The 26,661-nt window shown below is 51.3% G+C and overlaps 1 protein-coding gene across 2 annotated transcripts in view; it reads right to left on the bottom strand.

The window, feature by feature from the left end:
- Positions 1-26,661, bottom strand: part of ECPAS (Ecm29 proteasome adaptor and scaffold) — a 780,178-nt gene that overhangs the window by 257,825 nt on the left and 495,692 nt on the right. For both annotated transcript variants that reach the window (XM_086962068.1, XM_086962067.1), the window contains exons 33-34: positions 22,091-22,138; positions 21,634-21,755 (exon numbers count right to left, since the gene is read on the bottom strand). In XM_086962068.1, coding sequence (XP_086818194.1) covers positions 21,634-21,755; positions 22,091-22,138 — 170 coding nt within the window. The remainder of the gene's footprint in view (positions 1-21,633; positions 21,756-22,090; positions 22,139-26,661) is intronic.

The following is a 26,661-nucleotide window of genomic DNA, read 5'->3' as shown; positions in this document are numbered from 1 at the left end:
CGGGATACACAACTGACTCCAGGGGAGTGGCGATTATTGTTATGAATACTTTCCCCTTCCATGTCACACGGACGTGGGGAGACCCACTGGGAACATGTGTAGGAGTGCAGGGGTCCTGGCGCAGACGTACTTACACCCTAGTTTCAGTGTATGCACCACCTAAACTACAGGCAAACGCGCTAAAGTGGTTAGCGACCATACTCTTGGACACCTCAGACACAATACAGATAGTGGGGGGTGATTTCAATGATGTGATGGACAGGGGTATGGATAGATCAGGAGCGTCTAGCAACCAAGGTACTCAGACTCCCCTGGCTCAAATGGTATCAGAGTTAGGCCTGACCGATGTATGGCGACTGTTACACCCGAACACTATGGCCTATTCCTTTTACTCGGCGGCACACAAAGTGTTTTCCAGACTAGATTATGTCTTTATCCCTAGGCAGAAACTGACTATGGACAGCACGGCGGAATATTTAGCAAGGGGCCTTTCAGACCACTCGCCACTGCTCATATCGATGGGCCGGTCTGGCCACAAGAAAGAGGCCACGTGGCGCCTTGCCGCTTGGGACCTGGCGAACAAGACAATACTTAAAGGCGTTAGAGCGGATGCTCGGGTCTACCTGGCTGAAAATGAAGGGTCGGTAGACTCGGCGATAACCCTGTGGGAAGCGCTGAAACCGGTGATGAGAGACAGGATAAATGGCAGATTGAGGGAGGAGAGGAAGAGACTACTGGAAGAGGTGGAGACTGTAGAACGCACTATAGTGGAGTTGGAGAGGGACCATTTGCGCACTAAATGCACGACTACCTTGCGTAAGCTGCTGGACAATCAAAGACGCTATCGAGACTTTGTGTCGGACGAGGCGAGAACGCAGACCTGGCCACTTTACACCGTCTTTACGATGTGGGGGATAAGTCTGGCAAACTTTTAGCCTGGCTTAGCCGTAGGGAGAGGGCGGCGCGGTGGGTAGATGAAGTTACGGACGAGATGGGGAGGACAGTGTGCTCAGGCCTCCACATTGCGGATGCGTTCGCAGCTTACTACGAACGCTTATACGAGGCCAGACAACTGGGCTCGTGTGAGGACTCACTTCTCTATATGTCACAGGTCGACCTCCCGGTGGTAGAAGCTGAGGCCCTACCTGCGTTAGAGGCCGATATCTCCTTGGAAGAAGTCAAAACCGCCATTGCCGGACTAAAGCCGGGTAAGGTGCCGGGACCGAACGGTTTCCCCCCGGAATTCTTTAAGTGCACGGCCGACATACTGGCTCCACACCTGAAAAATCTCTTCCTTGAAGCATATAATGAAGGAGGTTTACCCTCTGACCTCAGCCTGGCGACCATAGTCCCTATCCACAAGGAGGGCAAACCGCGGGGAGACTGCGCATCCTACCGTCCCATCTCCCTTCTGAATACGGAGGTGAAACTCCTTGCCACAATCCTGGCGCGACGCCTTAGAACAGTCCTACCTGCCCTGATACACTTGGACCAAGCCAGCTTCCTGCCGGATAGGGCCACAAAATTCAACCTCCGGCGCATGCACAACTGCCTGCAGGAGGTGAGGGATAGGGACCCGCCCCATTGGTTCCTTTCCTTAGATGCTGAAAAGACCTTCAACTCCGTGCACTGGCCGTTCCTTGAGGCCGCCTTGGAAATATTTGGTCTTGGCCCCAAATTTTGCTCATGGGTACACTTGCTCTACACCAACCCGAGGGCCAAGGTGCGGGTGAACGGGAGGCTCTCCCGCGAAATCTCGATCCAAAGAGGCACCAGACAAGGATGTCCCCTGTCGCCGCTTCTCTTCACAATTGACCATTGAGATACTGGCGGCCAGGATTAGGCAAAACCAAAGGATCTCCGGCTTCCGACTTACGGACGCAGACGGTCCGCAGGAGAAACTGTCCCTTTACTCAGACGATGTACTCCTCTATATCACTAATCCACAGACCTCAGTGCCTGAATTGTTCCGGGAGTTGGACGGCTATGGCAGCTACTCCGGATACGCAATAAATTGGCACAAGTCCGTCCTTTTCGACCCCAGAGGTGACACGAGTGAGGGGGCCCTTCCGGATAGATTGGTGGTGTCCGCGGAAGGCTTCCAATATCTGGGAGTATTCATCACACTGGATAGGCAACTGTCGCATCTCAGAAATGTTGAAAGAATACTCATGAATTCCGCGGCTGATATGGCCCGGTGGCGCCAGCTCCCTCTGACGCTCCTAGGTAGGGCGGCGATGTATAAAATTATTATATTGCCCAAATATTTATATGCCCTACAGAATGAATATTATCCGATTCCGGACAGCCTCCTCCGCAGAATACACGCCGACCTCAGATCTTTTATATGGTTGGGTAAGCAGCCGAGAATAGCGCTGACCACCCTCCAACGCCATCAGTACAGCGGGGGAATCTCGCTACCAAACCTTGAGGCGTACTATTGGGCGGAGCACCTGTCTCCCATTAACGACTGGCTTCACGCCCCGGCGGACCACCCTACGTTTTCACTGGAACGTACCAAACTGTCCCCACGTAATCTGCTTTCGTACTTATATGGTGGTGCGGCGAGGAGGTCCTTACTTCCGGCCACGAATATTACACTCCGGGCTTGGAGAGTGGCCACGAGACGCACAGGATGGGATTGGAAGCCCACCCGACAGACCCCACTCTGGCACTGCGTGTGGCTTTCCGAGCTCCACAAACTCACAGGATTTAAGCAATGGGACGACATTGGGATTTCCACGGTGGGAGATGTCATCGCCAGGGGGGAACTAAAATCCTTCGCAATCTTGAGGGCGGAATATGGGCTCCATCGCTCCCAGTTTTTTAAATACATTCAACTGCGCCATGCATGGAGGGCGCAGGCTTTGACCCTAGGGGGTCTGCCAGAATATGCGCCTCTGGAAGGCAGACTGCTACAGGAGCAGATCCAAACAAGGCAGTGCCACTCACATACAAAACACTCCCAAACAACATGCTGGGAGACCTGGCAAAGCTTAGGGCCACTTGGAAACAGGAAGTAGGGACACTGGAAGATATTGACTGGGACCTAATCCTCATGCACCCGAGGGAGGTGGCTATCAAATCCCGGCTCCGCCTGATCCAATCTAACGTGCTCCACAGGACGTACTTTGATAGAGTGAGATTGTTCAAAATGGGGAAGACACGAGACGATAGGTGCCTGAGATGCCACCATGAGGGAGGGGACTTCTTCCACATATTATGGGCTTGTGATAAAATACAATCCTACTGGATGCTCATTTTCACCGAACTGCGGGAGGTCCTGTCTGTGCCGCTCGATCAGGAGCCCAAACTGGCCATCTTGGGAATGACTAATGATGTTGACCTCCCCCGCCCCTTACTGGTGTTTTTGACATTAGCCCTAGTAGTAGCAAAACTTGACATCGCAAAATATTGGGGGGCTGTGACCGTACCCACTATGGAGGAATGGAGAAGGGGGTTAGACCTTTACATGGCGGCAGAGCGAGTGATGTATAAATCAAAAGGTTGCCCGAAAAAGTTTAAAAGGGTCTAGTCAAAGTGGAGACAATATCATGGGTTGGATAGTGGGCTTGGGGAGGGAGGCTCGTGAGTGGGCCCCGAAATAGGAGGGTGAGCGAGTTGAGAATAAGGGGACATGTTAGGAATAGACACTGATGCGCCAGTCACGCAATGCTTGCTTGAATGTCTTCATACCACTTGTTTACCAGGTATGGGGAGGAGGGATGGGGTTGACGGGAACTGTATGTGCCCTTAACATGACTGTAAGGTTAAGCTTTGATTGAGAAGATGTTTTACCGACTTTCTATTCATGATAATGCTTGTTGGGGGTAGGATGGGGGCGGGGAGGGAGGGGGTTAACAAAACCTAAAAAGCAGATGCCCAGATGGCTAATGTGGTCACCAATTATGTTTCGGCGGTGGTGCACCGAGAAGGACTCGAAGATACGGTCAGAATGACCTCTGGACTATGCGTCAATGCGGCACTGGGGGTTCCGTGCACTGTATTTCAATATGTAACTGTCTTGCCTGAATAACATTGCCAATGTAATCCTTATTATGTCTGAGTATCTGCAATAAAAATCGTTTAAAAAAATATATATATATGAACCACCTTGTGGCGAATCTGTGTCTGAAATGCTCAGAGGGCGAACTGTACTGATGGTCACCTGTGGTTGTGGACTAAGAAATGACCTGCCCAGTAAAAAGTTGTTTTTGTTCCGTCACTGACCTCAGCCGAGAAAGACTTTTGTAAGGGTGCAGATGTAGAAGCCTTGCATGTGAGACTGCCGCAATAAAAGCCGCCATAATTTCCAACAGGTTCATTACCATTCTCACCATCACAGGACACTATGGCTGTGAAGGGGAAGCAGCGCCTGAAACATGATCACTAGTTGTAGGCTTGGGCAAGCCCCAATGAGGCAATTGAGCAGTTAATGTGACCATCTTGAAGGTGTTAATCAAAGGGGTGAACAAAGAACAGTATGTGTGCCTGTGGCGGTAGCTGTTGAGGAGTAGAGATTTGAGTTCACGTTTGAATGAGAGGAACAAAGGGTTACAGTTGAGATCTTTAGGTAGCAAATTCCAGATCTTCGGAGCATTACCCGAGAAGGAGCGAGATGCACAAGTTACTTACCCTCGGTAAAAATATATCTGTAAAAGACATTAGTTAGTGATAGATTCCTTACCTTAGAATTACCCCAGGAGTCAGACTGGATCCGGAAAGTTTTCGTCAGCAGTACTCCTGCTGTCGGAAGCTGGCGTTGTGCGGCTTCATGTCTGTTGTAGCCGTCGTGATCGCTGGGATGACGTCACAGCAGCTACGTAGACCCCGCTCTCGCGCGCTGACATCAGTTCTGTACACAACTTTCCGCACCAGGAACGCAGAGCCATGCAAGATACTGACCACTGGTGCATTGAAACTAGGGCCCTGAAAGGGATGACCTTAACCCTAGAAATCAGTTCGCAGTACGGGGAGGATGGTAAGAAATCTATCACTAACTAATGTCTCTTACAGATATATCGTTACCGAAGGTAAGTAACTTCTGCATCTGAAATAGACATGAGTGATAGATTCCTTACCTTAGAATAGATACCCCAGCAATACCAACCCCAGTAGTGGGTCTGCGAATCAAAATCACACCAGAAAGTCATGGAGAACAGAACAGCCAAAGAAGCCATCTCTGCGAACTTGGCTGTCAAGGCAATAATGCTTAATACAAGTGTGCAGCGAGGCCCACGTGGCTGCCTGACAGATGTCTTGCAGGAGGACACCACGTGCCAAAGCAGTAGTAGCGGCTGTTGCCCTGGTAGAATGGGCACGTAGCCCCACCTGAGGTTCCTTTTTAGCCAGAGAATAACAGGCTTTTATACACATGACGACCTAGAGGGAGATAGTCCTCTTGTGTACAGCCCGGCCTTTCTTGGCGCCTACGGAGCCAATTAAGAGCTGGTCATCCACCCGGAACTGTTGTGTGCGGTTCAGGTAAAATGAGAGCGCACATTTTGGGTCCAGATGGTGGAGCCTCTCTTCCTCTCTGGAAGGGCATGAAGCGAAAAGAAAATGGGCAAGGTGATAGTTTGCCCGATGTGGAAGGCAGCAACAACCTTTGGCAACAAGGAAGGCCGAGTGCGGAGCACAACCTTGTCCAGATGAACAGACAGAAAAGGAGGCTTACAGGAATGAGCTTGGAGCTCACTTACGCGCCTAGCGGAGGTGATGGCAACCAGGAAGGCAATCTTTAACGTCGGTAAACAAAGAGGACAGTTGTGAAGAGGCTCAAAAGGTGCGCACATCAAATAAGTAAGAACCAGATTCAAGTCCCACTGCGGCATCACAAACAGAATAGGAGGGAAAATGTGACTTTGAGAAGAAAAATGCTACTTACCAGTATGCATCTGTTCTTGGCATGTAGAGCTGCAGAGTTGTACACTATGCATTAGATCGCCGCCTGGTGTTGGGCTTGGATGATTGCTGGTTGTCTTCCTGGAAGAAGCCTTTGTAGTCACGAGATAGGGGACTCCGCCCTTGGACAATACTACGCATGGGCATCGGCTCCATCCTTAAATTGTTTTTCGCCATGATGGGAAATGATGGAGTTAGTAGAAGTAAAGAAAAAGGATGTCCATGCGTGTGCATCTAAGTAAGATGAAAAACTGGAACGGATACAAGTACCGGGGAGGCGGGAGGGCATGTACAACTCTGCAGCTCTACATGCCAAGAACAGCTGCATACTGGTAAGTAGCATTTTCCGTTCGAGGCATATGAGCTGCAGATTGTACACTATGCTTCGATTGTGCAGCAGTGTCTCCCTTAGCGGTGGTCACCTTTATCCGTTGCAGTAGTTTGAAAGAGTTCTAAGGACAGCCTGGCCTACTGCAGCTTGCTGCTTGGCTTGCACGTCAACACAATAGTGTTTCGTGAAGGTGTGTGGTGTAGACCATGTTGCTGCCTTGCATATGTCCTCTAGGGGTATGTTTCCTAAGAAAGCCATAGAGGCTCCTAGTTTGCGAGTGGAGTGCGCTATAGGAGGAACTGGTAATGTACGTTTAGCTTTAATATAGCATATTTGTATACACTTTACAATCCACCTTGCAATCCCACTTTTGGAGATGGGGTTGCCTTTGTGTGGAGGAGAGAAAGATACAAACAGTTGTTTTGTCTTTCGAAAGGATTTAGTTCTATCTATATAGTATAAAAGAGCCCATTTAACATCTAATGTGTGTAAAGCCCTTTCCGCTACAGAGTCTGGGTTTTGGAAAAACACAGGTAACTCTGCGGATTGATTTAGGTGAAAAGGAGTGATGACCTTCGGAAGAAATTTTGGATTAGATCTAAGAACCACTTTGTTGTGATGTATTTGAAAAATGGTTCTTGCATAGTGAAAGAGCAGCAGGGAAACCAAGTTATAACAGAAAGCTTGTATCTCACTTAGTCTTCTGAGAGAAGCAATGGCAACAAGCAAAGCTGTTTTCCATGTTAGGAATTGCAGTTCACATTTATGTAGAGGCTTGAAAGGGGGGCCCCATGAGTCTTGTAAGGACAAGATTCAGGTTCCACACAGGAGAAGGTGGCAATCTGGGTGGGATTATTCTATTTAATCCTTCCATGAATGCTTTGATAGCAGGTACTCTGAAGAGAGACAGATGTTGCCTGTTTTGTAAATAGGCTGCAATTGCTGCAAGGTGCAGGCGTATGGAAGAATATGCCAAGTTAGACCTTTGTAAATGTAAAAGGTAGCAAATGATATTCTGGATGGAAGCATCCAGGGGATCAATTTGGTTATTGTTGCAATAAATGGCAAATCTTTTCCATTTAGCTGCATAACACGCTCTGGTAGTAGGTCTCCTAGCCTCTTTAATGATGTTCATACAGTCTGGTGGTAGGTTTAGATAACCAAACTCTAAGACTTCAGGAGCCAGATCGCCAAATTCAGTTGGTTTGGGTCTGGGTGTCTGATTTCTCCATGGTTCTGTGTTAACAGGGAGGGTGTGAGCTGTAGCTTTTGATCAGATATCTTTTATTGAGTTCCACAGTGCAACAAAATACAGCGGGAGAAGACAAAGAAGACAATCATCATTGGCAAGGCAATAAAATAAATGCTGCGGGTGTAGGCTAGGGTTGCTAAAGTCCAGCCGGCTGAGAAACTGAGCAGGCATTTTAAATCATGCGGCTAAAACAAGCCCAACCCCAAGTGCAAGAACTCTTTTCAACCCCCCCCCCAAAACTGAACCCCCCTTTCGCCCCCAAACCAACTCCCCCCCCAACGAAGCCCCCCCCTTCGGTGTGTTACTAGTGAGCAGAACGGGGATCGGGCGAGAGCCGGATCAGACTTTATGTTCTGCCCTGGTCGTCTCCCCCCGGAATTCCTCCGCCAGTCTCAGGACCCTCAGGTATTTCGGGCAAGTGAGCTCCGTGAATTCCTGAGACAGTAAAGACAAAAGTGGGTGCCATGTCTCGCGGAAGGCGTCTGAGGCTTGTGTGAGTGAGGCCTGGATTCTCTCCATCCCCATGATATACCATAGCCTTTGCAACCACCCCGTGTGCGTGGGTTTCCTCTGCGTGCCCCAGAGTGACAGAATGTGTTGGGTCGCCGCCCCCATGGCCAGCCCTATCTGCCGCCCCCGCACTGACTTAAGGGGGAACATGAGTGCATTGGGGAGCCCAAGAATCGTGTATGCCGGGAAGCGTGGGATGTCAGTGTCAAAGTAAGTGTTGATGTCATTCAGCACCACCTCCCAGTACTCCTTAACAGCCTCGCAGTCCCATAGTATGTGAAGCATGGTCCCGGTGTGTCCACACCCCCTCCAGCAAGCGGGATCTCTGCTTGGGTTACCCTGGTGAAGGCGTTCGGGGGTCAGGTGCCAGTAGCATGCAATTTTCACCGCCGCCTCCCTGCTAGCCGTGTTACGCGCAGTGTGGTGTGCTCTGTGAAATATGTCCCGCCATTCTCTATCAGACAGCGAGCGTCCCAACTCCCGCTCCCACCGTTTCTGGCCTGCAGATCGTTCTCAGGGGGGGGCGGAGAGAGCAAGAGGTACAGCTCGGTAATGGACCCAGAGTCTGACTTTTTAGTCACGAGCCATTTCTCGTATGGAGTCATTGGGCGGCCCACCAGTGGGGCAACCTCAGGGTGAGTTAGCCAATGGCGGAATTGGAAATATTGGTAGCGGTGGGGCTTATTGAGGGCGTAGCCCGCCACCACTTCGTCCCACGGGAGGAAGCCTTCCGTGTCAAACAAGTGGCCCGCCGAACGACACTCTGACCCTCGCCACTGGGGAAACGAGCCCGGCGGTAGCCCCGGGGGGAAGGCTGGGTTGTCCAACAGGGGTGTCATTGGCGATGGAAAGGTCGTGAGGCCTTTCGGGACAGCAGTGGCGTTCCAGACCTGTAGCAGGGTCCTAGTGATAGGGGATTTTCTCAAGTATGCCGGCCTGTCCCGGCGCGCCAGGAAAGGGACCCTCCACAACGGCACGCCCGCCATGGCCCTGTCCTGGAACAACCAGTGTTTTTCGGAGGTGGGTCTGGACCACTCCAGCAGATATCGGAGTTGCGTAGCCTGGAAATAGCGGCGCAAGTCCGGGATTCCCAGACCCCCCTCGGCAGTAACCCTCATAGCCAGGTCGCGACGAAGTCGGGGTCGCTTGCCCCCCCACACATAGTGGTTCAGGGCATCTTGGAGCTTCTTGATCATCCCCAGCGGGGGGGTGACCGGGAGAGTCTGGAAGAGGTAGAGGATCTTCGGGAGAAGAGTCATTTTAACGGCCGCAATGCGTCCCAGCCAGGACAGAGGTTTTTGCCTCCAGCGAGCGATATCCCCTTGCACCCGGGAGAGCAGTGTATTGTAATTAAGTTCGATCGTTTGAGCAGTAGCGGGAGTCAAATCTATCCCTAGATACGGTACCTTGGTGCTGACTTCCAGTCCCCCTATGCGAAGCGCGCTACTGTGAGCAGGCTTGGTGTTGCGCCCCAGTGGGAGGACCACTGATTTCTGAACATTCATTTTAAAACCCGACACCGCGGCAAAGGCCTCCATGTCAGACAGGAAGGCGGGCAGGGAGACCCCGGGATTGTCCACCGCGACCAATATGTCATCAGCGTAGAGGCTGATCGTTTGCTCCGCGCCCCCGAACCGGACTCCTGTGATTGCCCCATTATCTCGGATCCGTTGAGCGAAGGGCTCAACGTATAGGGCGAATAAGAGTGGCGAGAGCGGACAGCCCTGTCGTGTGCCGCGTCGGATATCGAACGGTTTTGAGCTGAGCCCGTTCACCTTTATGGTCGCTCTGGGTGTCGCATAGCAGCCTCCTACCCAAGAGCGAAACCGGGGGCCGACCCCAAACTTCGCTAGAGTGTGGTCGAGAAATCGCCAGTCCACTCTGTCGAACGCTTTCTCGGCGTCCACCGAGAGCAGAGCGGCGTCCGAGGCGTTGTAGTGGGCCTTGTCGATGACATGCAATATGCGTTTGGTGTTGTCCGCGCATTGGCGGGAGGGGACAAAGCCTGCCTGGTCGGGCTCAATAACGCCCGGGAGGCATGGGCCGAGGCGGGAAGCCAAAATGCTCGTGAAAAGCTTCAAGTCGACATTGAGCAGAGATATCGGCCTATAGGCCGCGCATCTCCTGGGATCCTTCCCCGGCTTTGGCAGGACTACGACGTCTGCCTCCAACATCTCTGCTGGGATCGACCCCGGCCCCCCGAAGGAGTTGAAAAGCTTCATGAGAATCGGCGCGAGGAGGTGGCAAAAGGTTTTATAGAAACCCGCGGAAAAGCCGTCCGGGCCCGGAGCCTTCAAGGGTTTAAGTCTGGCAATGGCCGACACCACCTCTTCCAGCCGGATAGGGCTATCCAGGGCGCTGGCGTTAGACTCATTGAGGGAGGTGACTTCCACGGTCTCGAGGTATGCCTGCCCGGCCTCGCTCTCGATGGCCGGGTCCGCGGCGTAGAGCTGGGCATAAAAGGTGCGGAAAGCTTCGGCTATGCTAGCATCGTCCCGGAACTCCTCGCCGCCTTCCCCCTGTATGACCGGGATCCTGGAGCGGACCGTTTTGGCTTTAAGGGTGCTGGCCAGGAGGCGGCCTGTTTTATCGCCCCCTACGTAGTATGTGTGGCGGAGGCGAAGCGCTGCATATTCCGCCCTGTCGAGGTCCAGGCCCGCAAGGTGGGCCCTAGCAGTTTTAAGCTGGCGCCAGATGCGGGGGCTCCCGTGCGGCTGTGGGCCCTTTCCAGTGTCGTTACCTGCTCTTCCAGCTCCCTCCGGCGGTCCCTGCGCTCTTTGTTGTCTGCGGCCGCTATCGCTATGATGTCGCCCCTGACCACCGCCTTGAGTGCCCCCCACAGAGTCGCCTGGGTTACCTCCCCTGTGTCGTTAACCCCCAAATAATCAGTGATGGTCTGTGAAAGCCTCTGGACCGTCCCCTGCCTGGACAGTAGGTTCTCCCTAAGCCTCCAACGTCCTTTGTGTGGAGGTGTGTGAGGAACGCTCAGCTGAATGACTACTGCGTCGTGGTCCGACAGTGCCGCCGGGGTAGTGTCAATGCCTGTAAGCGTGGGAAGAAGGTCAGTAGAGCACAGGAAGTGGTCAATTCTGGCGTAAGTGTGGTGGACCGCGGAGTAGAAAGTGTACCCTGGGGCAGTGTGATGAAACTCCCGCCAAGCATCAATTAACCCCCTATCCGTGAGCCACTGCTTTCCCGCTGCTGAGAGTGCCCCTGAGTCCCCAAACCTCTTGCCCGATCTGTCTTTCTCATTGTCCATAACCAGGTTCAGGCCCCCCCCGATCAAGACATGCCTCAAGTCGCCAGACAGCGCCTCCGACAGGGCCCCCCGCAAGAAGGCCTCCTGGCGAGCGTTAGGCGCGTAGAGCGATCCCAGTGTGAAAGAAAGCGTGCCAATGTGGATAGTGTAAGCAAGGAGTCTGCCCCTGATCTCGGCCACCTTACCGCCCACCTGCCCCTTAAAGTGCCTAGAGACCAGGAGAGCCACCCCCGCCTTCTTCTCGGGAGTCGCCGAGAAAAACTGCTGCGGGAAGGCCCTAGCTTTCATGCGGTGCCAGTCCTTAGCCAGCAGGTGCGTCTCTTGCAGTAAGCAAAGTTCAGCCCCGGAATGTTCTAGAAAGGAGAGCACTGCCCTGCGTTTGATCGGGTTGTTGAGCCCCTTCACATTAAGAGATAAGACACGGACCCCTTCAACTGCCATGGGAGATTGTGGAAATGAAGCGCCGTGGGGCCAGCTCCCACCCGCCCTCCCCGTGTCCTGCAGTATTTAGCACATCCCGAACACACCGAGTACCCCCCCCCAGCCCCGAACATGTCCCCCCCAAACCCAGAACCCAAACCAACAATCCCCAACAAGAACACATTGTCCGGAGCCTATACGGCAATTGTCCAGGCCCCTGGTGAAGTCTCTGAAAATGGGAAAACGTGGCAATGGCGGACCTGGAGCCCCCCGTCCCGCCCCCCATAAATCGTGCTATGCGTTAGTCTACCTTCGTGCACATGACTCCTCAAGGCACAGCCGCGGTGTCCGTGGAGACTTTCTGAATCGCCGCGGCATGTTCCATCTCGACCTCCGAGGGGTCCGGCTTGAACCCTTTCCTGGGGGAACGGCGGTTCCGCACAGTTTGCCAGCCGTCCGCCTGGGAGCGGGAAGATCGCGCTTGGGAGGGTCCGGGCCCTCGTCGTCGTCCTGGTGCTCCTCCTCTGCAGCGAGGCCCAGCACTGCACAGGTGTCCCGTAGGGACCGAAGCTGGTGAAGCGTGCCATTCCACTTAAAAATCAATCTAAAGGGATGGCCCCAGGAGTACGAGATACCTTTATCCCGTAGAAAAGTAGTCGCCACCCTGAATGTTCGCCTCTTTTGGAGAGTGATCGCCGACAGGTCCTGGAAAAGCTCGATGGCGTGGTCCCTGAAGTGGAGAGGTTGCTTTTGGCGGGCAGCCTTCAGGATGCGCTCCTTGAGGGGGTAGTCCGGGAGGAAAGCCAAGATGTCGGGCGGGGGGGCTGGTGCCTTGCGTGCAACGCCGACTCGGTGGGCCCTGTCGATGCGAATGTCGAAGCTGTCTCCCTCACCCAGGACCTCCCGGAATAAGTCCCGTAGGTAGGCGGCAACATCGCTTCCTTCTGCTTTGAGCGGCACGTTCCTCACCCTGATATTGTTGCGCCTGGACCGGTTTTCCAGGTCCTCGGCATGGGCCTGGAGCTGAGTCTGTTGGTCGTGGAGCCGGAGTATTTCTTGCTGCAAATGCTCCACCTCCGCGCTCCTGGTCTGGTTGGATGCCTCAACGGCCGCCACCCGCTCACCAATGTCGTCCACATCGCGGCGGAGTTCCCTGAATTCCCCCGCCATATCTTGCCGGAGGGTTTGAAAGTCCGCTTTAAGGGAGGAGAACAGGTCCTCCATGAAGGCCTTGGTGGCAGGAGCGTCGCCCTCCCCGCGCTCCTTGCCTTTGGGTGGGGGGGTCGTCGTCGGCTTGTCCGGGCTCTTGTCTCCCTTGGAGGCCCCTTTCGCCAGCATGTCGGGGATAGTTTGGCCCCTCCGGCGGCCGGGATTGGACATCTCGGGGGAGCCCGGTCCGCTCTGTACCCCTGACCGCGTGGAGAATGGCCGCCCCGCGGCCGGTGAGGAGCGTCTTCGGGCTCTGGCTCCGGCCCCCGGCTGGTGGGAGCGTGGGGCGGAGGACGCCTGACCGGCCGCCCCTCGGGGGTCGCCTCGTCTCGGGGGCTCGTAGTACCTTACCCCCCTGCAGGGGGAGGCCCAAGCCGGGGCCTCGCGTAGATCCTCTGGCCGCCGCACCTCGCTCCTCCGCCGGGCCGTCCACGGGGTTCTCCCAGGGCCGCCGGCGGGGCCGCCGCTTGCACCGCTGACTCCACGGGCGGGTCACTGCTCCTGGCGCCGCTCCCTCGGTCCGGCTCCCCGATCTCAGGCGCCGCCCTTCGGGCCCGGCCCCGCGGCTCCGCACTCGGCCGCGCCGACCACTTTGGCGCCAAAGGGCCCGGGGCCGCCGCGCGACCCTGGCGGGTGGGTCCGCCCGGGGCTTCCGGGGCCGGATCAACGGACAGACGGCCTCCCGGCTGATGCAGCGAGCTCGGGGCACCCCGTACCCCAACCTTGGGCAAGATGCCGCGGCGTGGCTCTGCAACGGGGGGATCGGGACGAGGAGCTCCACGAAAACGCGTCCTCTTAGGCCGCCATCGTAGCCACGCCCCGAGCTGTAGCTTTTGATGTGGAACTAGAGAGAGATCTAGTAGTGTGGTGAAACACGATTGGCGTGCCCATGTGGGAGCTACTAGGATCAATGTGAGAGACTGTTGTCTGAGCTTGCGCACTACTAATGGAATGAGTGGGAGAAACGTACGCAAATCTGCCTGACCAGTTCATCCATATCGCTTTGCCTTCGGACAGTGGGTGTGGAAACCTGGCGGCGAAGGCTGGGCATTTTGCATTTTCGTGGGTGGCCAACAGATCTATGATGTGTGGGTGCCCCCCACCTTTGGAAGAATGGTTGAAGAACTTGCGGATGTAGTTCCCATTCGTAAATCTGTTGTGACTGCCGACTTAACAGATCTGCTATCTGATTGTGAACCCCTGGAAGGTGTTCCGCTAACAGATGTATGTTTTGAGGAATGGCCCATCTCCAAATGTTCTGTGCAAGCTGGGACAGTTGCAGAGAGTGTGCCCCCCCCCCCCCCAGGTTTTTGTATATAGTACATGGCGGTCATATTGTCCATCCGGATTAAGACAGCTTTGTTTTGTAATTGAAGTTGAAAAGTCTTGAGTGCTATGAATATTGCCAGCAACTCTAGATGGTTGATATGAAACAGTTTTTGTTGATTGTTCCATTGACCCTGAGTTGTAAGATGTAAGAGATGGGCTCCCCATCCTGTGACGGATGCGTCTGTTGTGAGCACTACTTTATGGAACAGGCTCGAGGAACGGCCGACCCTTTGTCAAGTTTTTGGTGTTCCACCACTGCAGAGAGCGATGCGTGCGGCTGTCGACCAACACCAGGTCTTTTAGTTGACCTTGAGCTTGGTTCCACTGTTTTGCTAGGCACTCTTGTAGTGGACACATTTGCAATCTTGCGTGTGGAACTATGAAGATGCAAGATGCCATCATGCCTATTAGTCTCATGAACACCCTGGCTTGCAGAGACTGTTGGTGTTGAAAAGTGTCGACTAAGGCTTGAATGCTCTGTATCCTGGCTGGACTGGGATACGCTAGGGCTGTAGACGTGTTCAGTGTAGCCCCTAGATACTGATGTACATGCGAAGGCCGCAGGTGCGACTTGGTGTAGTTTATTGTAAACCCTAAGTCGTGCAACGTTTGAACTGTTTGATGTGTGTATTGGACACACTGATCGAATGACTTGACTTTTATGAGCCAGTCGTCTAGATAAGGGAAGACATGTATTTGTTGTCTTCTGAGATGTACTGCTACCACTGCTAGGCACTTTGTGAATACTCGTGGTGCCGTTGTCACTCCGAATGGAAGGACTTTGAACTGATAGTGTTGTCCTTCCAGTACAAACCTTAGATACTTTCTGTGAGCAGGATGTATGGGGATATGGAAGTATGCATCCTTTAAATCTAGTGTTGTAAGGAAGTCGCCTTGTCTGGGCAGTGGAAGCACTTGTTGAAGAGTGATCATATGAAAATGATCTGATTGTATGTAAGGGTTGAGGGGCCTGAGGTCGAGAATTGGCCTTAGTGTTCCATCCAAGCCCCTGTTCCTTGTTCTTTTAAAGGAACTATTTGAATAGCATCTTTTTGTAGAAGTAATAGAACCTCCTGTTGAAGCAGGGTCAGATGGTCTGTAGACATTGGACGCTGCCTGGGAGGTATAGTTGGACGGGTTGCTGTAAGTTCTAGGCAGTAGCCATGTTGGATAATCGGTCTTACCCACTTGTCTGTTGTAATGGAGCTCCAGTCAGGCAGGAACTGTGTTAATCTGCCCCCTACAGGAGTGGAATGCTGGGGGGGGGGGGGGGAGCAGAGGGAAGTCACTGTTTTGTGGCGGAAGAGGATCGGTTGTTATTGTTACAGCGACCTCTTCCTTTGTTATTATTGCCTCTGTATCCTCCTCTAAAGTATCCCTTGTTAGAGGACGTCTGTGATTTGAAAGATGTTGTAGTGTCTGCTCCAGTTTGTTTGGAGCCTCCTCTGTGGAAGGAGCGACGAAAGGAGCTTCTAGCTGGTGTGGACTGTAAAGCCCCCATAGACTTTGCGGTGTCGGTATCTTTCTTCATTTTTTCCAGTGTAGTGTATACTTCTGGGCCAAATAACTGGTTCTGGTTAAATGGTTGGTTTAAAATGGTGGTTTGCACTTCTTGTTTAAATCCTGAAATGCGTAACCATGCATGTCTCCCAAGTATAACACTGGTATTTACAGCCCTAGATGCTGTGTCTGCGACATCTAGCGCACATTTTATAGAGGCATTGGATATTAGCTCGCCTTCCTGTATAAGGTAATTTGCTTGATCTTTGTAGTGATCTGGTAGGTGCTCAAAAAGTTTTTCTAATTTATCATAATGAGCCCTATCGTAACGAGAGAGGAGGGCTTGTGTATTTGCTATACGCCAAATGTTTGTAGCTTCTGCAGCTATTCTTTTACCTGGCGCATCAATCACTTGATTCCTTGTCAGGTGGGGGTGCTTCTCCAGAAGTTTGAGAGTTTGCCCTCGTTCTAGCATTGGCCACAACTAATGAGTCTAGTGGTAGGTGGCCTTTAATGTAGACTGGTATAGGAGGTATAGGAGAGGAAGGCTGCATAGGAGATTTTTCTTGGCAGGAACCACAGGTGTGGGTGGTGCATCTGCTGGTCTCTTCTTGTGAGGTGTAGCACCTACCTGACCTGTCTTTGGGTCTATGCAGAATTTCTTTTGTCGAGGATCTGGTCGAAAAATTTCCTCCTGCTCTACAACCTTCTTGGGCGTCAATTTTTTCGGTACCAGGGGAGGTTGTCGTGTGTCTTTAGCCTTGGGAGGTGTTATAACGTTCTGTGGCATAGCTTTCGGTGCCGAAGGTGTTGTTTTCGGCTTTGTAGGCATGTTCGAGGATTTGGGCACATCGGAATCAGGCTTTATGTTCTTCGGCACCTAAGATGTAGAAGTGGACGGCTTCGGAGCCGGTGCTTCTTTCGGTTTCGGTACCGGTAAGTCTTTATGCTTCGGTGCCGGTACTATTTTAGGCTTTGGTGCCGAAGGGTCTCTTGGCTTCAGCGCCGAGGCATCTTTATTTTTCGGTGCCGATGGAAGAGGCTTGCTCAGTGTCTAGGCACTAGAAGGCTTAGTTGTTTTCTTTCGAGCCGGGCTGGAAGGCGGGCTTTCGAAGCAGGTATTCGGTCTCGACTGGGCCCTTTGGGCGGAGTGCTGACCTTTGCCTTCAGTTTGGACAGAATATGTGGTGCAGGGGCAGTAGTACTCACGCGCTGACCCGATGGAATGGAGTCATCCGAGTCGTCTGCCTCCGATACGATATGGAGATCAGGTGAGTCTTCTTCGAGAACCTCTTCGTCGAAGATGTCTTCCGGTGCTGGAACTGATCTCATTTCATGTCGACTGGCTCGCTGATCCGGATGGTTTTCTTCGATCGGAAGGATGCAAAAGCTGTGCAGGTCGACTCGTCGTGTTCCGGCGATAGACAGAGGTTACAGACCTCGTGGTGGCGGCTATGTGGAAACTTTGCTCGACATACCGGGCTTCTTTTGAACGGAGTTCTTACCATGTGGCGTAGGCCGCACGGCGTCGGTAGGCCCAATGGCCCGCGTCGATGACCGGAATGGAACTGATGACGTCTAAAGTATTGTAGTCTATGTTGAGGGTAGTTTGTAGAAGTTTGAGGAAGTTCTACGCTTCGAAGTTGCTGAAAAGTCTTTTTCTAACCGGAGCGGAGAAACTTTCATCCGAACCCAGTGGTGGAAAAAAACAATCTAAGGATGGAGCCGATGCCCATGCGCAGTATTGTCCAAGGGAGGAGTCACCCATCTCGTGACTACAAAGACTTCTTCAAAGTAGACAACAACCTGCAATCATCCAAGCCCAACACCAGGTGGCGGTTTAATGCATAGTGTAGAATCTGCAGCTCATATTCCTCAAACATCTACTTACTACAGAGGACTTGAAAAGAGATGGCGGATCAGGCGGAGAAAGGCCGCAATTGCTGAAAGGTAGCCCTTAATAGTGCCCAGAGCAGAGCCTTGCCGGGCCAAAGAAAGAAGAAACAAAAGGACTTCTGAAAGAGGGGCAGAAAGGTGATCTAAAGACTTTGCTGTGCAGCATGACAAAAATTTGTTTCACCTGTAGGTGTATACTGATTTAGTAGAGGGACGCCTGGCTGGCAGCCACAGACTTCAGGAGGCAATTCAAATGGAATCAACTGTCACCACTCAATCTCCACGCAAGGAAGTGGAGGCTGGACAGGTTCGGGTGGATGACCGTTCCCTGCTGCTGGGACAAAAGATCCTCCTGAAGAGGCAGTCGGACCGGTGGATCCACGCTCACACTGAGTAGCTTGGGATACCGAACTCTTCGAGCCCAGCCCGAGGCCACAAGAATGACTTGGGCTCGGTCGCGCCTGATCTTCTTCAGCACTCTGGGTAGAAGTGGTATAGGCGGAAAGGCGTACAACAGACTGCAACTCCACTTGTGATGAAACGCGTCGCCGAGCGAGTGCCGCCTTGGAAATTAAAACGTGCAGAACTGTTAACATTGCGCGTTCTCTTCGGTGGCAAATAGATCTTACCAAGACTCTCCCCACTGTTGAAAGAGACCTTGCTCCACCTCCAAGTGAAGACGCCATTCGTGACCCATCATGCACCTGCGGCTGAGTTAGTCAGCGCTGGCATTCAAAGAACCTGCCAAGTGTTGAACCACCAAGGAAATGCCTTGTTGTTCCAGCCATGTCCAGAGATGCAGAGCCTCCTGACATAGGGTCCAGGACCCCACCCGCCTTGCTTGTTGCAGTACCACATGGCGGTGGTGTTGTCTGTGAACACCTGCACTACTCTCTCCTTGACAGAGGGAAGGAATGCCTTCAGTGCAAGTAGGATCGCCCGGAGCTCCAGAAGGTTGATATGGAGCCCGGGCTCCGCCGGAGACCAGTGACATCTGATCTCCACCTCTCCCATGTGGCCGCCTCATCCCAGGAGGGATGCATCCGTCACCACTGTGTGCTCCGGTTGGGGAAAGGAGAGGGATCTGACGCTGGCCCAATGCTGGTTTGTGAGCCACCACTGCAACTGTTGTGCAGTGCCCTCCGACACCTGGACGCACTCTGACAGGTCCCCTTGATGCTGCGCCCACTAGAACTTCAGGTCCCACTGCAGAGCCCGCATATGCCATCTGGCATGATTGGTCAGCAGGATGCAGGAGGCCATGAGGCCCAGCAGCCTCAAGGTTATCCTGTCCGAAACCCAGGACAAGGGCCGAAAGATCAGAATCATAGCCCGTATATCCCGGACTCGCTGTTTGGGAGGATAAACCTGAAATTGCGCCGTGTCCAGAACCGCTTCGATAAAGAGGAGCTTCTGAGAGGGAATCAGGTGCAACTTCGGCACGCTAATGGAGAACCCAAGCAAATGCAGGAGGTCGGCCGTAGTCTGGAGATGGAAGACGACTGCCTGGGGCGAGTCCGCCTTCTGCAACCAGTCGTAGAGATAGGGGAAGACTGAAACCCCTGATCTGCGCAGATGAGCTGCGACCACCGCCATCATTTTCGTGAACACACAGGGGGCGCTGGTAAGACCAAAATGGAGCACAGTGAACTGAAAGTGCTCGTGGCCTACGGTGAACCGCAGGTAATGCCAGTGGGATGGCAGGACGGGGATATGAAAATAAGCGTCCTGCAAGTCCAACGCTACCATCCAGTCTTGCAGGTCTAGGGCAGACAAGACCTGAGCAAGTGCGAGCATCTTGAACGTCTACTTCCGGAGGAAGCGATTGACATTCCTAAGGTCTAAGATAGGACGCAGGTCCTTGTCCTTTTTCGGAACTAAGAAGTAGTGAGAGTAACAACCACGACCTACTTCTGGCGTCGGAACGCGCTCAATGGTCCCCTTGGCCAAGAGGGATGCAACTTCCTGCTCCTGCTGGAGAAGTGTCAAGTGATCCCCGACATGCGGTGGTACTGAGGTGGCATGGCTGGAGGGGTGGTCTTGAAGGAGAGGGAGTAGCCCCTTTGGACAATATGTAAAACCCACCTGTCCGTAGTGATGGTGCGCCAGTGGGGGAGGTGATGGCGAATCCTGCCACCCACTAGTGTTTGGTGGGCCTCAAACACAGGACTAGGAAGGTTGGGAGGCATTGGTGGCAGGGGAGGTGGTGGACTTATCCACCCGCTGGCCCCGTGACCTACCTCGGCAAGTCCCAAGTCCATGGCTGCGCTGAGTCTGTTGCTGCACAGACATGTGGCTTTGAAACGAACATGTTTGGGCGTCCCTTTCTTGGCCTCGAAAGGAGCGAAAAGCGGAAGGGGTGCGGTTGGCCAAAAGCCCCAAGGACTTGGCCGTAGCCCGCGAGATCTTACAGCGCTCCAACATACTATCTGCCTTGTCGCCGAAAAGGCGAGTGCCATCAAAAGGCATGTCCATCAGAGAGTTCTGGACATCTCCTGAAAAGCCAGAGGTCCTCAGCCAGGCGTGACGGCATAGCGCCACTATCGTGGAAATCGCTCTGCCCAGCGAATCGGCGGTGTCAAGGCAACAACGAATTGTGAACTTGGCTGCATCTCTCCCCTCAGCAATAGCACCGTTTTGGCCTCCTCCGGACACTGAGGCAGCACATGCGCCACCGTATCCCACACAGAGTGGGAATAACAGCCCAAGAGGCATACGGTGTTCACAGACGGCAGCCGTGAACAGGCGGAAGAGAAAATCTTCTTCCCAAACTGCTTCAGTTTCTTGGATTCCCTGTCCGGAGGTGCGGAAGGGAATGCGCTTGGGGAAGCAGAGGCTTGGGAAACCAAGCTCTCATGGGTAGGGTGTTGGGAGAGGAAAATAGGGTCGCCCAGGGCCGAGTGATGGCGTCTGGCCACGTTCCTATGCACAGGAGCCCCTGTGTTGGGCCTGGACCAGGTGCCCAAAAAGGCATCTGAAAGTGCATCATTAAAGGGCAGCAGCGGCTCCGCAGAGGTAGCCTCTGCCTGAAGGACTTCTGTCAAGAAGTTAGTCCTGAGGGCCACTGTAGGGAGCTCGAGGTGGAGAGCCTCTGCTGCCCTACGCAAAACCACTGAATAAGTACCACCCTCTTCCGTAGCCACGGTAAAAGGAGACAGTGCGCCAGGTTCTGGTGAGAAATCCATATCACCGGCGTCCCCCAAATCCTCTGCCCAATCCGGGTCTAACTGGCATTGGGCTGCGAGAGGGTCTTCAGACCCCTTCCCAGTCATCCATAACCTACTGGACAGGTGGGAAAGATGGAGGAGGATGGAGATAGATATAAAAATTCCCCATTGGCATTGGAATCAGCGTCGATCAACACCAGTCCGGCACCGCCTCCATGTTGGGGTGGAAGCCAGGGACGACATCGGCGGGGAGCCCGACGCTACCGGTGGCGGTGCACGTCTATGTAAAATCTAGAATGCTCAAGTTCCACTACAGAAAACAATTAAAACGAACAGTAAATATGAGAAATGTTATGGAAAAACAAAACATTTTGCGCAGGTACTATTAAAGTCTAGCCATTTGTAGAGATGCGCCTATGTGGCAAAAATGAAAACTAATAAGATGTTCAATTGGGCAAATATTTACGGGTGGGCAAGATAATCTGAAATTATTTATTTTCTGCTTATATTTTTTTAATTTTACTAAAGACATCATTATATAGTCACCTTTCCAAATCATGGGAAATATACAAAACATATTCATCTATGCAGAGTGAAATGCTGAAGACCATTTCAAAAAGAAGCTTCTAGAAAATGAGAAACCAATGGCGTGATGGTAAAGTAAGTTCTACTAGATTAGACATCTGACTCGGAGTGTTAACATTTTTAGGAGAAGAACAAACACACCTTAAAACTAATAAGAAAAACTACACACAGTAATTACTAAATTATTTATGATACAATTTATTTCAAATATTAAAGTGGACAAAAAAAACATAAGCTGTACTTGATCCAATTAGGTTATGCAAATACAAACCTGAGGGATCGGACTTCAGACACGGTACTCATCATCCCTTTATCGAGAAGGCATGGAAGAAGCACAGCAATAGTTTTTTGACCAGATAGTCCTTTTGAGGAATCACACATTCTCACACAAATCTGAGGGAAAAAATTTGAATTTTATTTTAAGAAAAACCAACTCTAACAAATCTATCAAAAATAAGATAATCAAACAAAAAGATGCTAAATCAACATCAGTTTATCTGAAAAGCAAATCCCAATGCACCTGAACTATAATCATTTCAAATGTGTCTAAGAGCAATGGGATGCCAACACTTTAGAGAAGGGTTGTGTTGGAGGGGCTATTGCAACATCAACTACAAAATACAATAAGGTAGTTCCACAGATAGTGTGCTCTTTGGAGTAATATATTTATGAAAGGTGACAGTCACTTTTATAAGATTCAAGCAAAGAAAGTCCTATTGAAATATTACCTTGCTCAAAGTTTTTAATGCTAATTCTGCTGCTTTTCTTACGGATTCCTGAGGGGAACAAAGGAGACATTAATACAGAGAATCTATCAGTATTAAGAATTTAAAACACTCACTTGTATTGTCATTATTTAAACAAAGGGTAAATCATAAATCCATACAAAGTAAACTTTACCAAATTTTCAAAAAATCCAGACAAAGAATGATCAGGCAATCTCTTTAGAAGTGTGCAGATTTGTTACTATGCAAGCAAAATATAATATACACCCTTTTAATCTTAGTTCCCCTACACCTAGGCCCAAAAGAATACATTACTTATATTAGACAACACTCTTTTTGGTGGATATTCTAACTGCAGATTCCTCACCTTCAAAGTATCCCCACGAAGCAGGCTGCACCAGGAGAATTTTCACACCAATGCCCCCAAGCACTGATAGGTGGTGCCTTGTAGCTCCACAGTGACTCCATACCACCCGGAAATGACGGAGTGGAGATACATATCAATGCCACCGCTGCATGCTGACAAAAGTTTCTTAATTCTTCTCCCTCCACACACTTCGATGTGGAGCCCTACCAAAAAATTGCAAGTGACAGAATTCCAAAACTTAGTATGGAATCTTAAGATTTTCAGGACTCCACACAACAGAATGAGGAAGTAGGAAAGCAGTGAGGAGTAAGTGGTTCAATAGACTATCCAACAGAAAGAGCGTTACCGAAGGTAAGTAACTTGATCTTCTGATGGATAGTTCTCACTGCAGATTCCTCACATTAAAAATAGATTCCAAAACAATACCTCCTAAAGGTGGAGGGTCTGAGAAGCATACTCAGATGAATGAGACTTCCAGGATTAAGCAAGTAAAATGGCCCTCACATAAGTCCAGACTGTCAAGGCAGTAGTATTCGTGATCATGTCACACACACATCAGTCTGGCAGGTGTCCAGAAACATCATGCTTCTTGACTATGCCATTATTGCGGCCACGGGCCTGGAGTGATGCACCTACAGGACTTCAAGAGCTTACTTCATGGCCAACGTATAGATTTTAATGCTGATGGCTATTAATCTTGCCAAGGCAGTCTTAACTTGCTTCTCTAGAAAACCATGCCATGAGCCGGTCACAACAGCCCCTTATGCAGTCAATGTAAACGTTCAAAGCCCTTTTTAGATTGAGCTAATGGAGTCACTTTTCCGCCTTCGGAGGATTAGGAGGACAAATACCTTTGGCAGTGATGAACAAGTTACTTACCTTTGGTAACAATATATCTGTAAGAGACATATATTAGTTATAGATTCCTTACCTTAGAATTACCCCAGGCGTCAGACTGGATTCTGAGATTTTTTCTTTCGCAGTACCCCAGCATGTTGGGAGGTGGCTTTGGTCGACTCCGCGTTTGTCGTGGAGTCGCGGGCGCCAGAATGACATAGCGGTGTCTACTTAGACGCAGCCCCTGCACGCGGACGTCAGTTCTTTACACGACATTCCACGCCTGAAACGCAGAGCCATGCAAGACACTGCCCACTCCTGCACATAACTAGGGCCCTGAAAGGGAGTCCCTGACTCTAGCAGTCAGTTTGCAGAAAAGAGAGGATGGGTGGGGCAGTAAGGAAACTATAACTAATATATGTCTCTTACAGATGGAAAATGCTACTTACCAGTATGCATCTGTTCTTGGCATGTAGAGCTGCAGAGTTGTACACTTAGCATTAGATCGCCACCTGGTGTTGGGCTTGGATGATTGCAGGTTGTTGTCTTCTTGGAAGAAGTCTTTGTAATCACGAGATTGGTGACTTCTCCCTTGGACAATACTGCGCATGGTCATCGACTCCATCCTCAGATTGTTTTTCGCCATGATGGGAAATGATGGAGTTAGTAGAAGTAAAGAGAAAGGATGTCCATGGGTGTGCATCTAAGTAAGATGAGAACTGGAACGGATACAAGTCCCGGGGAGGTGGGAGGGCGTGTACGACTCTGCAGCTCTACATGCCAAGAACAGATGCATACTGCATCGATTGTGCAGCAGTGTCTCCCCTAGCGGTGGTCGCTTGTTTCCGTTGCAGTATTTTGAAACAGTGTTCTAAGGACAGCTTGGACCACTTCACCCAGCTGCTTGGCCTGCACATCAACACAATAGTGTTTAGTGAAGGTGTGTTGTGTAGACGATGTTGCTGCCTTGCATATGTCCTCTATTGGTATATTTCCTAAGAAAGCCATAGAGGCTCCTTGTTTGCGAGTGGAGTGCGCTCTAGGAGGAACGGTCAGTGTATGTTTAGCTTTTTGATAGCATATTTGTATACACTTTACAATCCACCTGGTGATCCCCCTTTAGAGATGGGGTTGCCTTTGTGTGGGGGAGAGAAAGATACAAATAATTTTATTTATTTTTATTTTATTTCCATTTATATAGCGCATTATCACCCCAGGGTCTCTAAGCGCTTGTACAAAAAGAAACCAGCACTACCGAAAACAGATAGAAAACTTACAACACACCCTACGCTTCCCGAAAGAGTATGGTTTTTAGCATTGGGCGGACGGGCAGCAAATTTGACTACTTACGGAGATTGGTTGGTAGTTTATTCCATGCTGCAGGAAGCAGAGTGGAGAACGCCCGCCCAGAGTGGACAGGCGGAACCGTGGATTAACCAAAAACGTGGCTTCAGAGGACCGCAGCACCCTAGCAGGGATGTAGCCGGATAGTCTGGATTTAATGTACCTAGGCGCATTACCATAGAGTGCCTTATGTGTGATACATAATTCTTTGAACAGTGCTCTCTGTCTAACAGGGAGCCAGTGTAACTGACGCAGGAGAGGTGAAGCATGTGTTTTCCTAGGCTTCTTCAAAATCAACGTCACCGCATCATTCATTACTGTCTGAAGCCGCGCAAGTTGTCGCTGAGGCAGCCCTATATACAGCGCATTGCCGTAATCCAAACGGCCCAGGATCTTAGCTGACACAGCACTTCTAAGTGTAGAAAATGACAGCAGGTGAGAGATCTTGCGAAGCTGTCTCAGAAGACCAACACATGTGCCTACCACCACAGACACCTGTTTCTTCATAGACAGATTGCTGTCAATATGGATTCCCAGGCTTTTCACCACGGTTGCTGGTTCCGGTGTCCTGCCCAACTCCCTGGGCCAAAACCCGTCATTGAAAGGGCTGCCCTGGATGGTTATAGGCAGCACCTTGGTTTTATCTGGGTTAATCTTCAAGGAGTTGGCGGACATCCAGTTTACCGTGAACCTTAAGATGTTATGCAGCATTGTTTGTGCTCCTGATGAATACTTTATTTGGATGACGATCTGCGTGTCGTCAGCATAGTTGAAAATCTGACATTCCATCTGGTTGAGGGCTGAAATTAGAGGCTGCAGATAGATGTTAAAAAGGAGCGGTGAGAGAGCCGAACCTTGCGGCACTCCACAGGTGATGGCCGCTGATGTTGATACTAGGTCGGACAGCTGCACCTTCTGCGATCTATCTTGCAGGAAAGAGGTGAGCCAACCTAGAGCAGGCCCCCCGATGCCCATGTCTCTCAAACGCGACAGCAATTGAAGATGACATACCGTGTCAAAAGCCGTGGAGAGATCGAGGAGCACCAGGGCCCCAGGGATCTTCTTATCAGCTCTACACCTCAGTTCGTCCAGGATGGACACCATCACCAGCTCCGTACTGTGATGAGCCCGGAAACCAGCCTGATTTTGCTCTAGCAGATCATTGGTCTCCAGGTGCTTTGAAAGGTATGTCAGCACATGCTGTTCCAGGACTTTTGCTAAAAAGGGTAATTGGGAGATGGGTCTAAAATTCTTTAAAATTTTAGTTTCCGCCCCAGGCTTCTTAAGCAGTGGAATCAGCCTGGCCTCCTTGAGCATAGCCGGAACTTTATTAGTTTGAGAGACTGTAGTCTGAGTTTGCGCACTACTAGTGGAATAAGTGGGAGAGGCGGAAAAGCGCACGCAAATCTGCCAGACCAGTTCATCCATATCGCATTCCCTTCCGACCGTGGGTGTGGAAACCTGGCGGCGAAGGTTGGGCATTTTGCATTTTCGTGGGTGGCAAACAGATCTATCTGTGGATGCCCCCACATTTGGAAAAATGGTTGAAGCACTTGTGGATGTATTTCCCATTTGTGAATCTGTTATGACTGTCGACTCAACAGATCTGCTATCTGATTTTGAATTCCTGGAAGGTGTTCTACTGTCAGGTGTATGTTTTGAGGAATGGCCTATTTCCAAATGTTCTGCACTAGCTGGGACAGTTGTAGAGGGTATGTCCCCCCCTGTTTTTGTATATAGTACATGGCTGTCATATTGTCCGTCCGGATTAAGACAGCTTTGTTTTGTACTTGTAATTGAAACGTCTTGAGGGCTAGGAAAATTGCTAGCAGCTCTAGATGGTTGATATGGACCATTCTTTGTTGGTTGTTCCATTGGCCTTGTGTGGTATAGTGTAAGAGATGGGCTCCCCGTCCTGTGAGGGATGCGTCTGTTGTGAGCACTATCTGTGGAACAGGCTCTAGGCACGGCCGTCCTCTTGCCAAGTTTTTGGTGTTCCACCATTGCAGAGAGCGATATATACGGC

Source organism: Lissotriton vulgaris, chromosome 3_1 (genome assembly GCF_964263255.1).
Source record: "Lissotriton vulgaris chromosome 3_1, aLisVul1.2, whole genome shotgun sequence".
NCBI classification, from domain to species: domain Eukaryota; kingdom Metazoa; phylum Chordata; class Amphibia; order Caudata; family Salamandridae; genus Lissotriton; species Lissotriton vulgaris.
The sequence above is the reverse complement of the archived record's forward strand: the minus strand, read 5'-3'. Positions and strand labels throughout refer to the sequence as shown.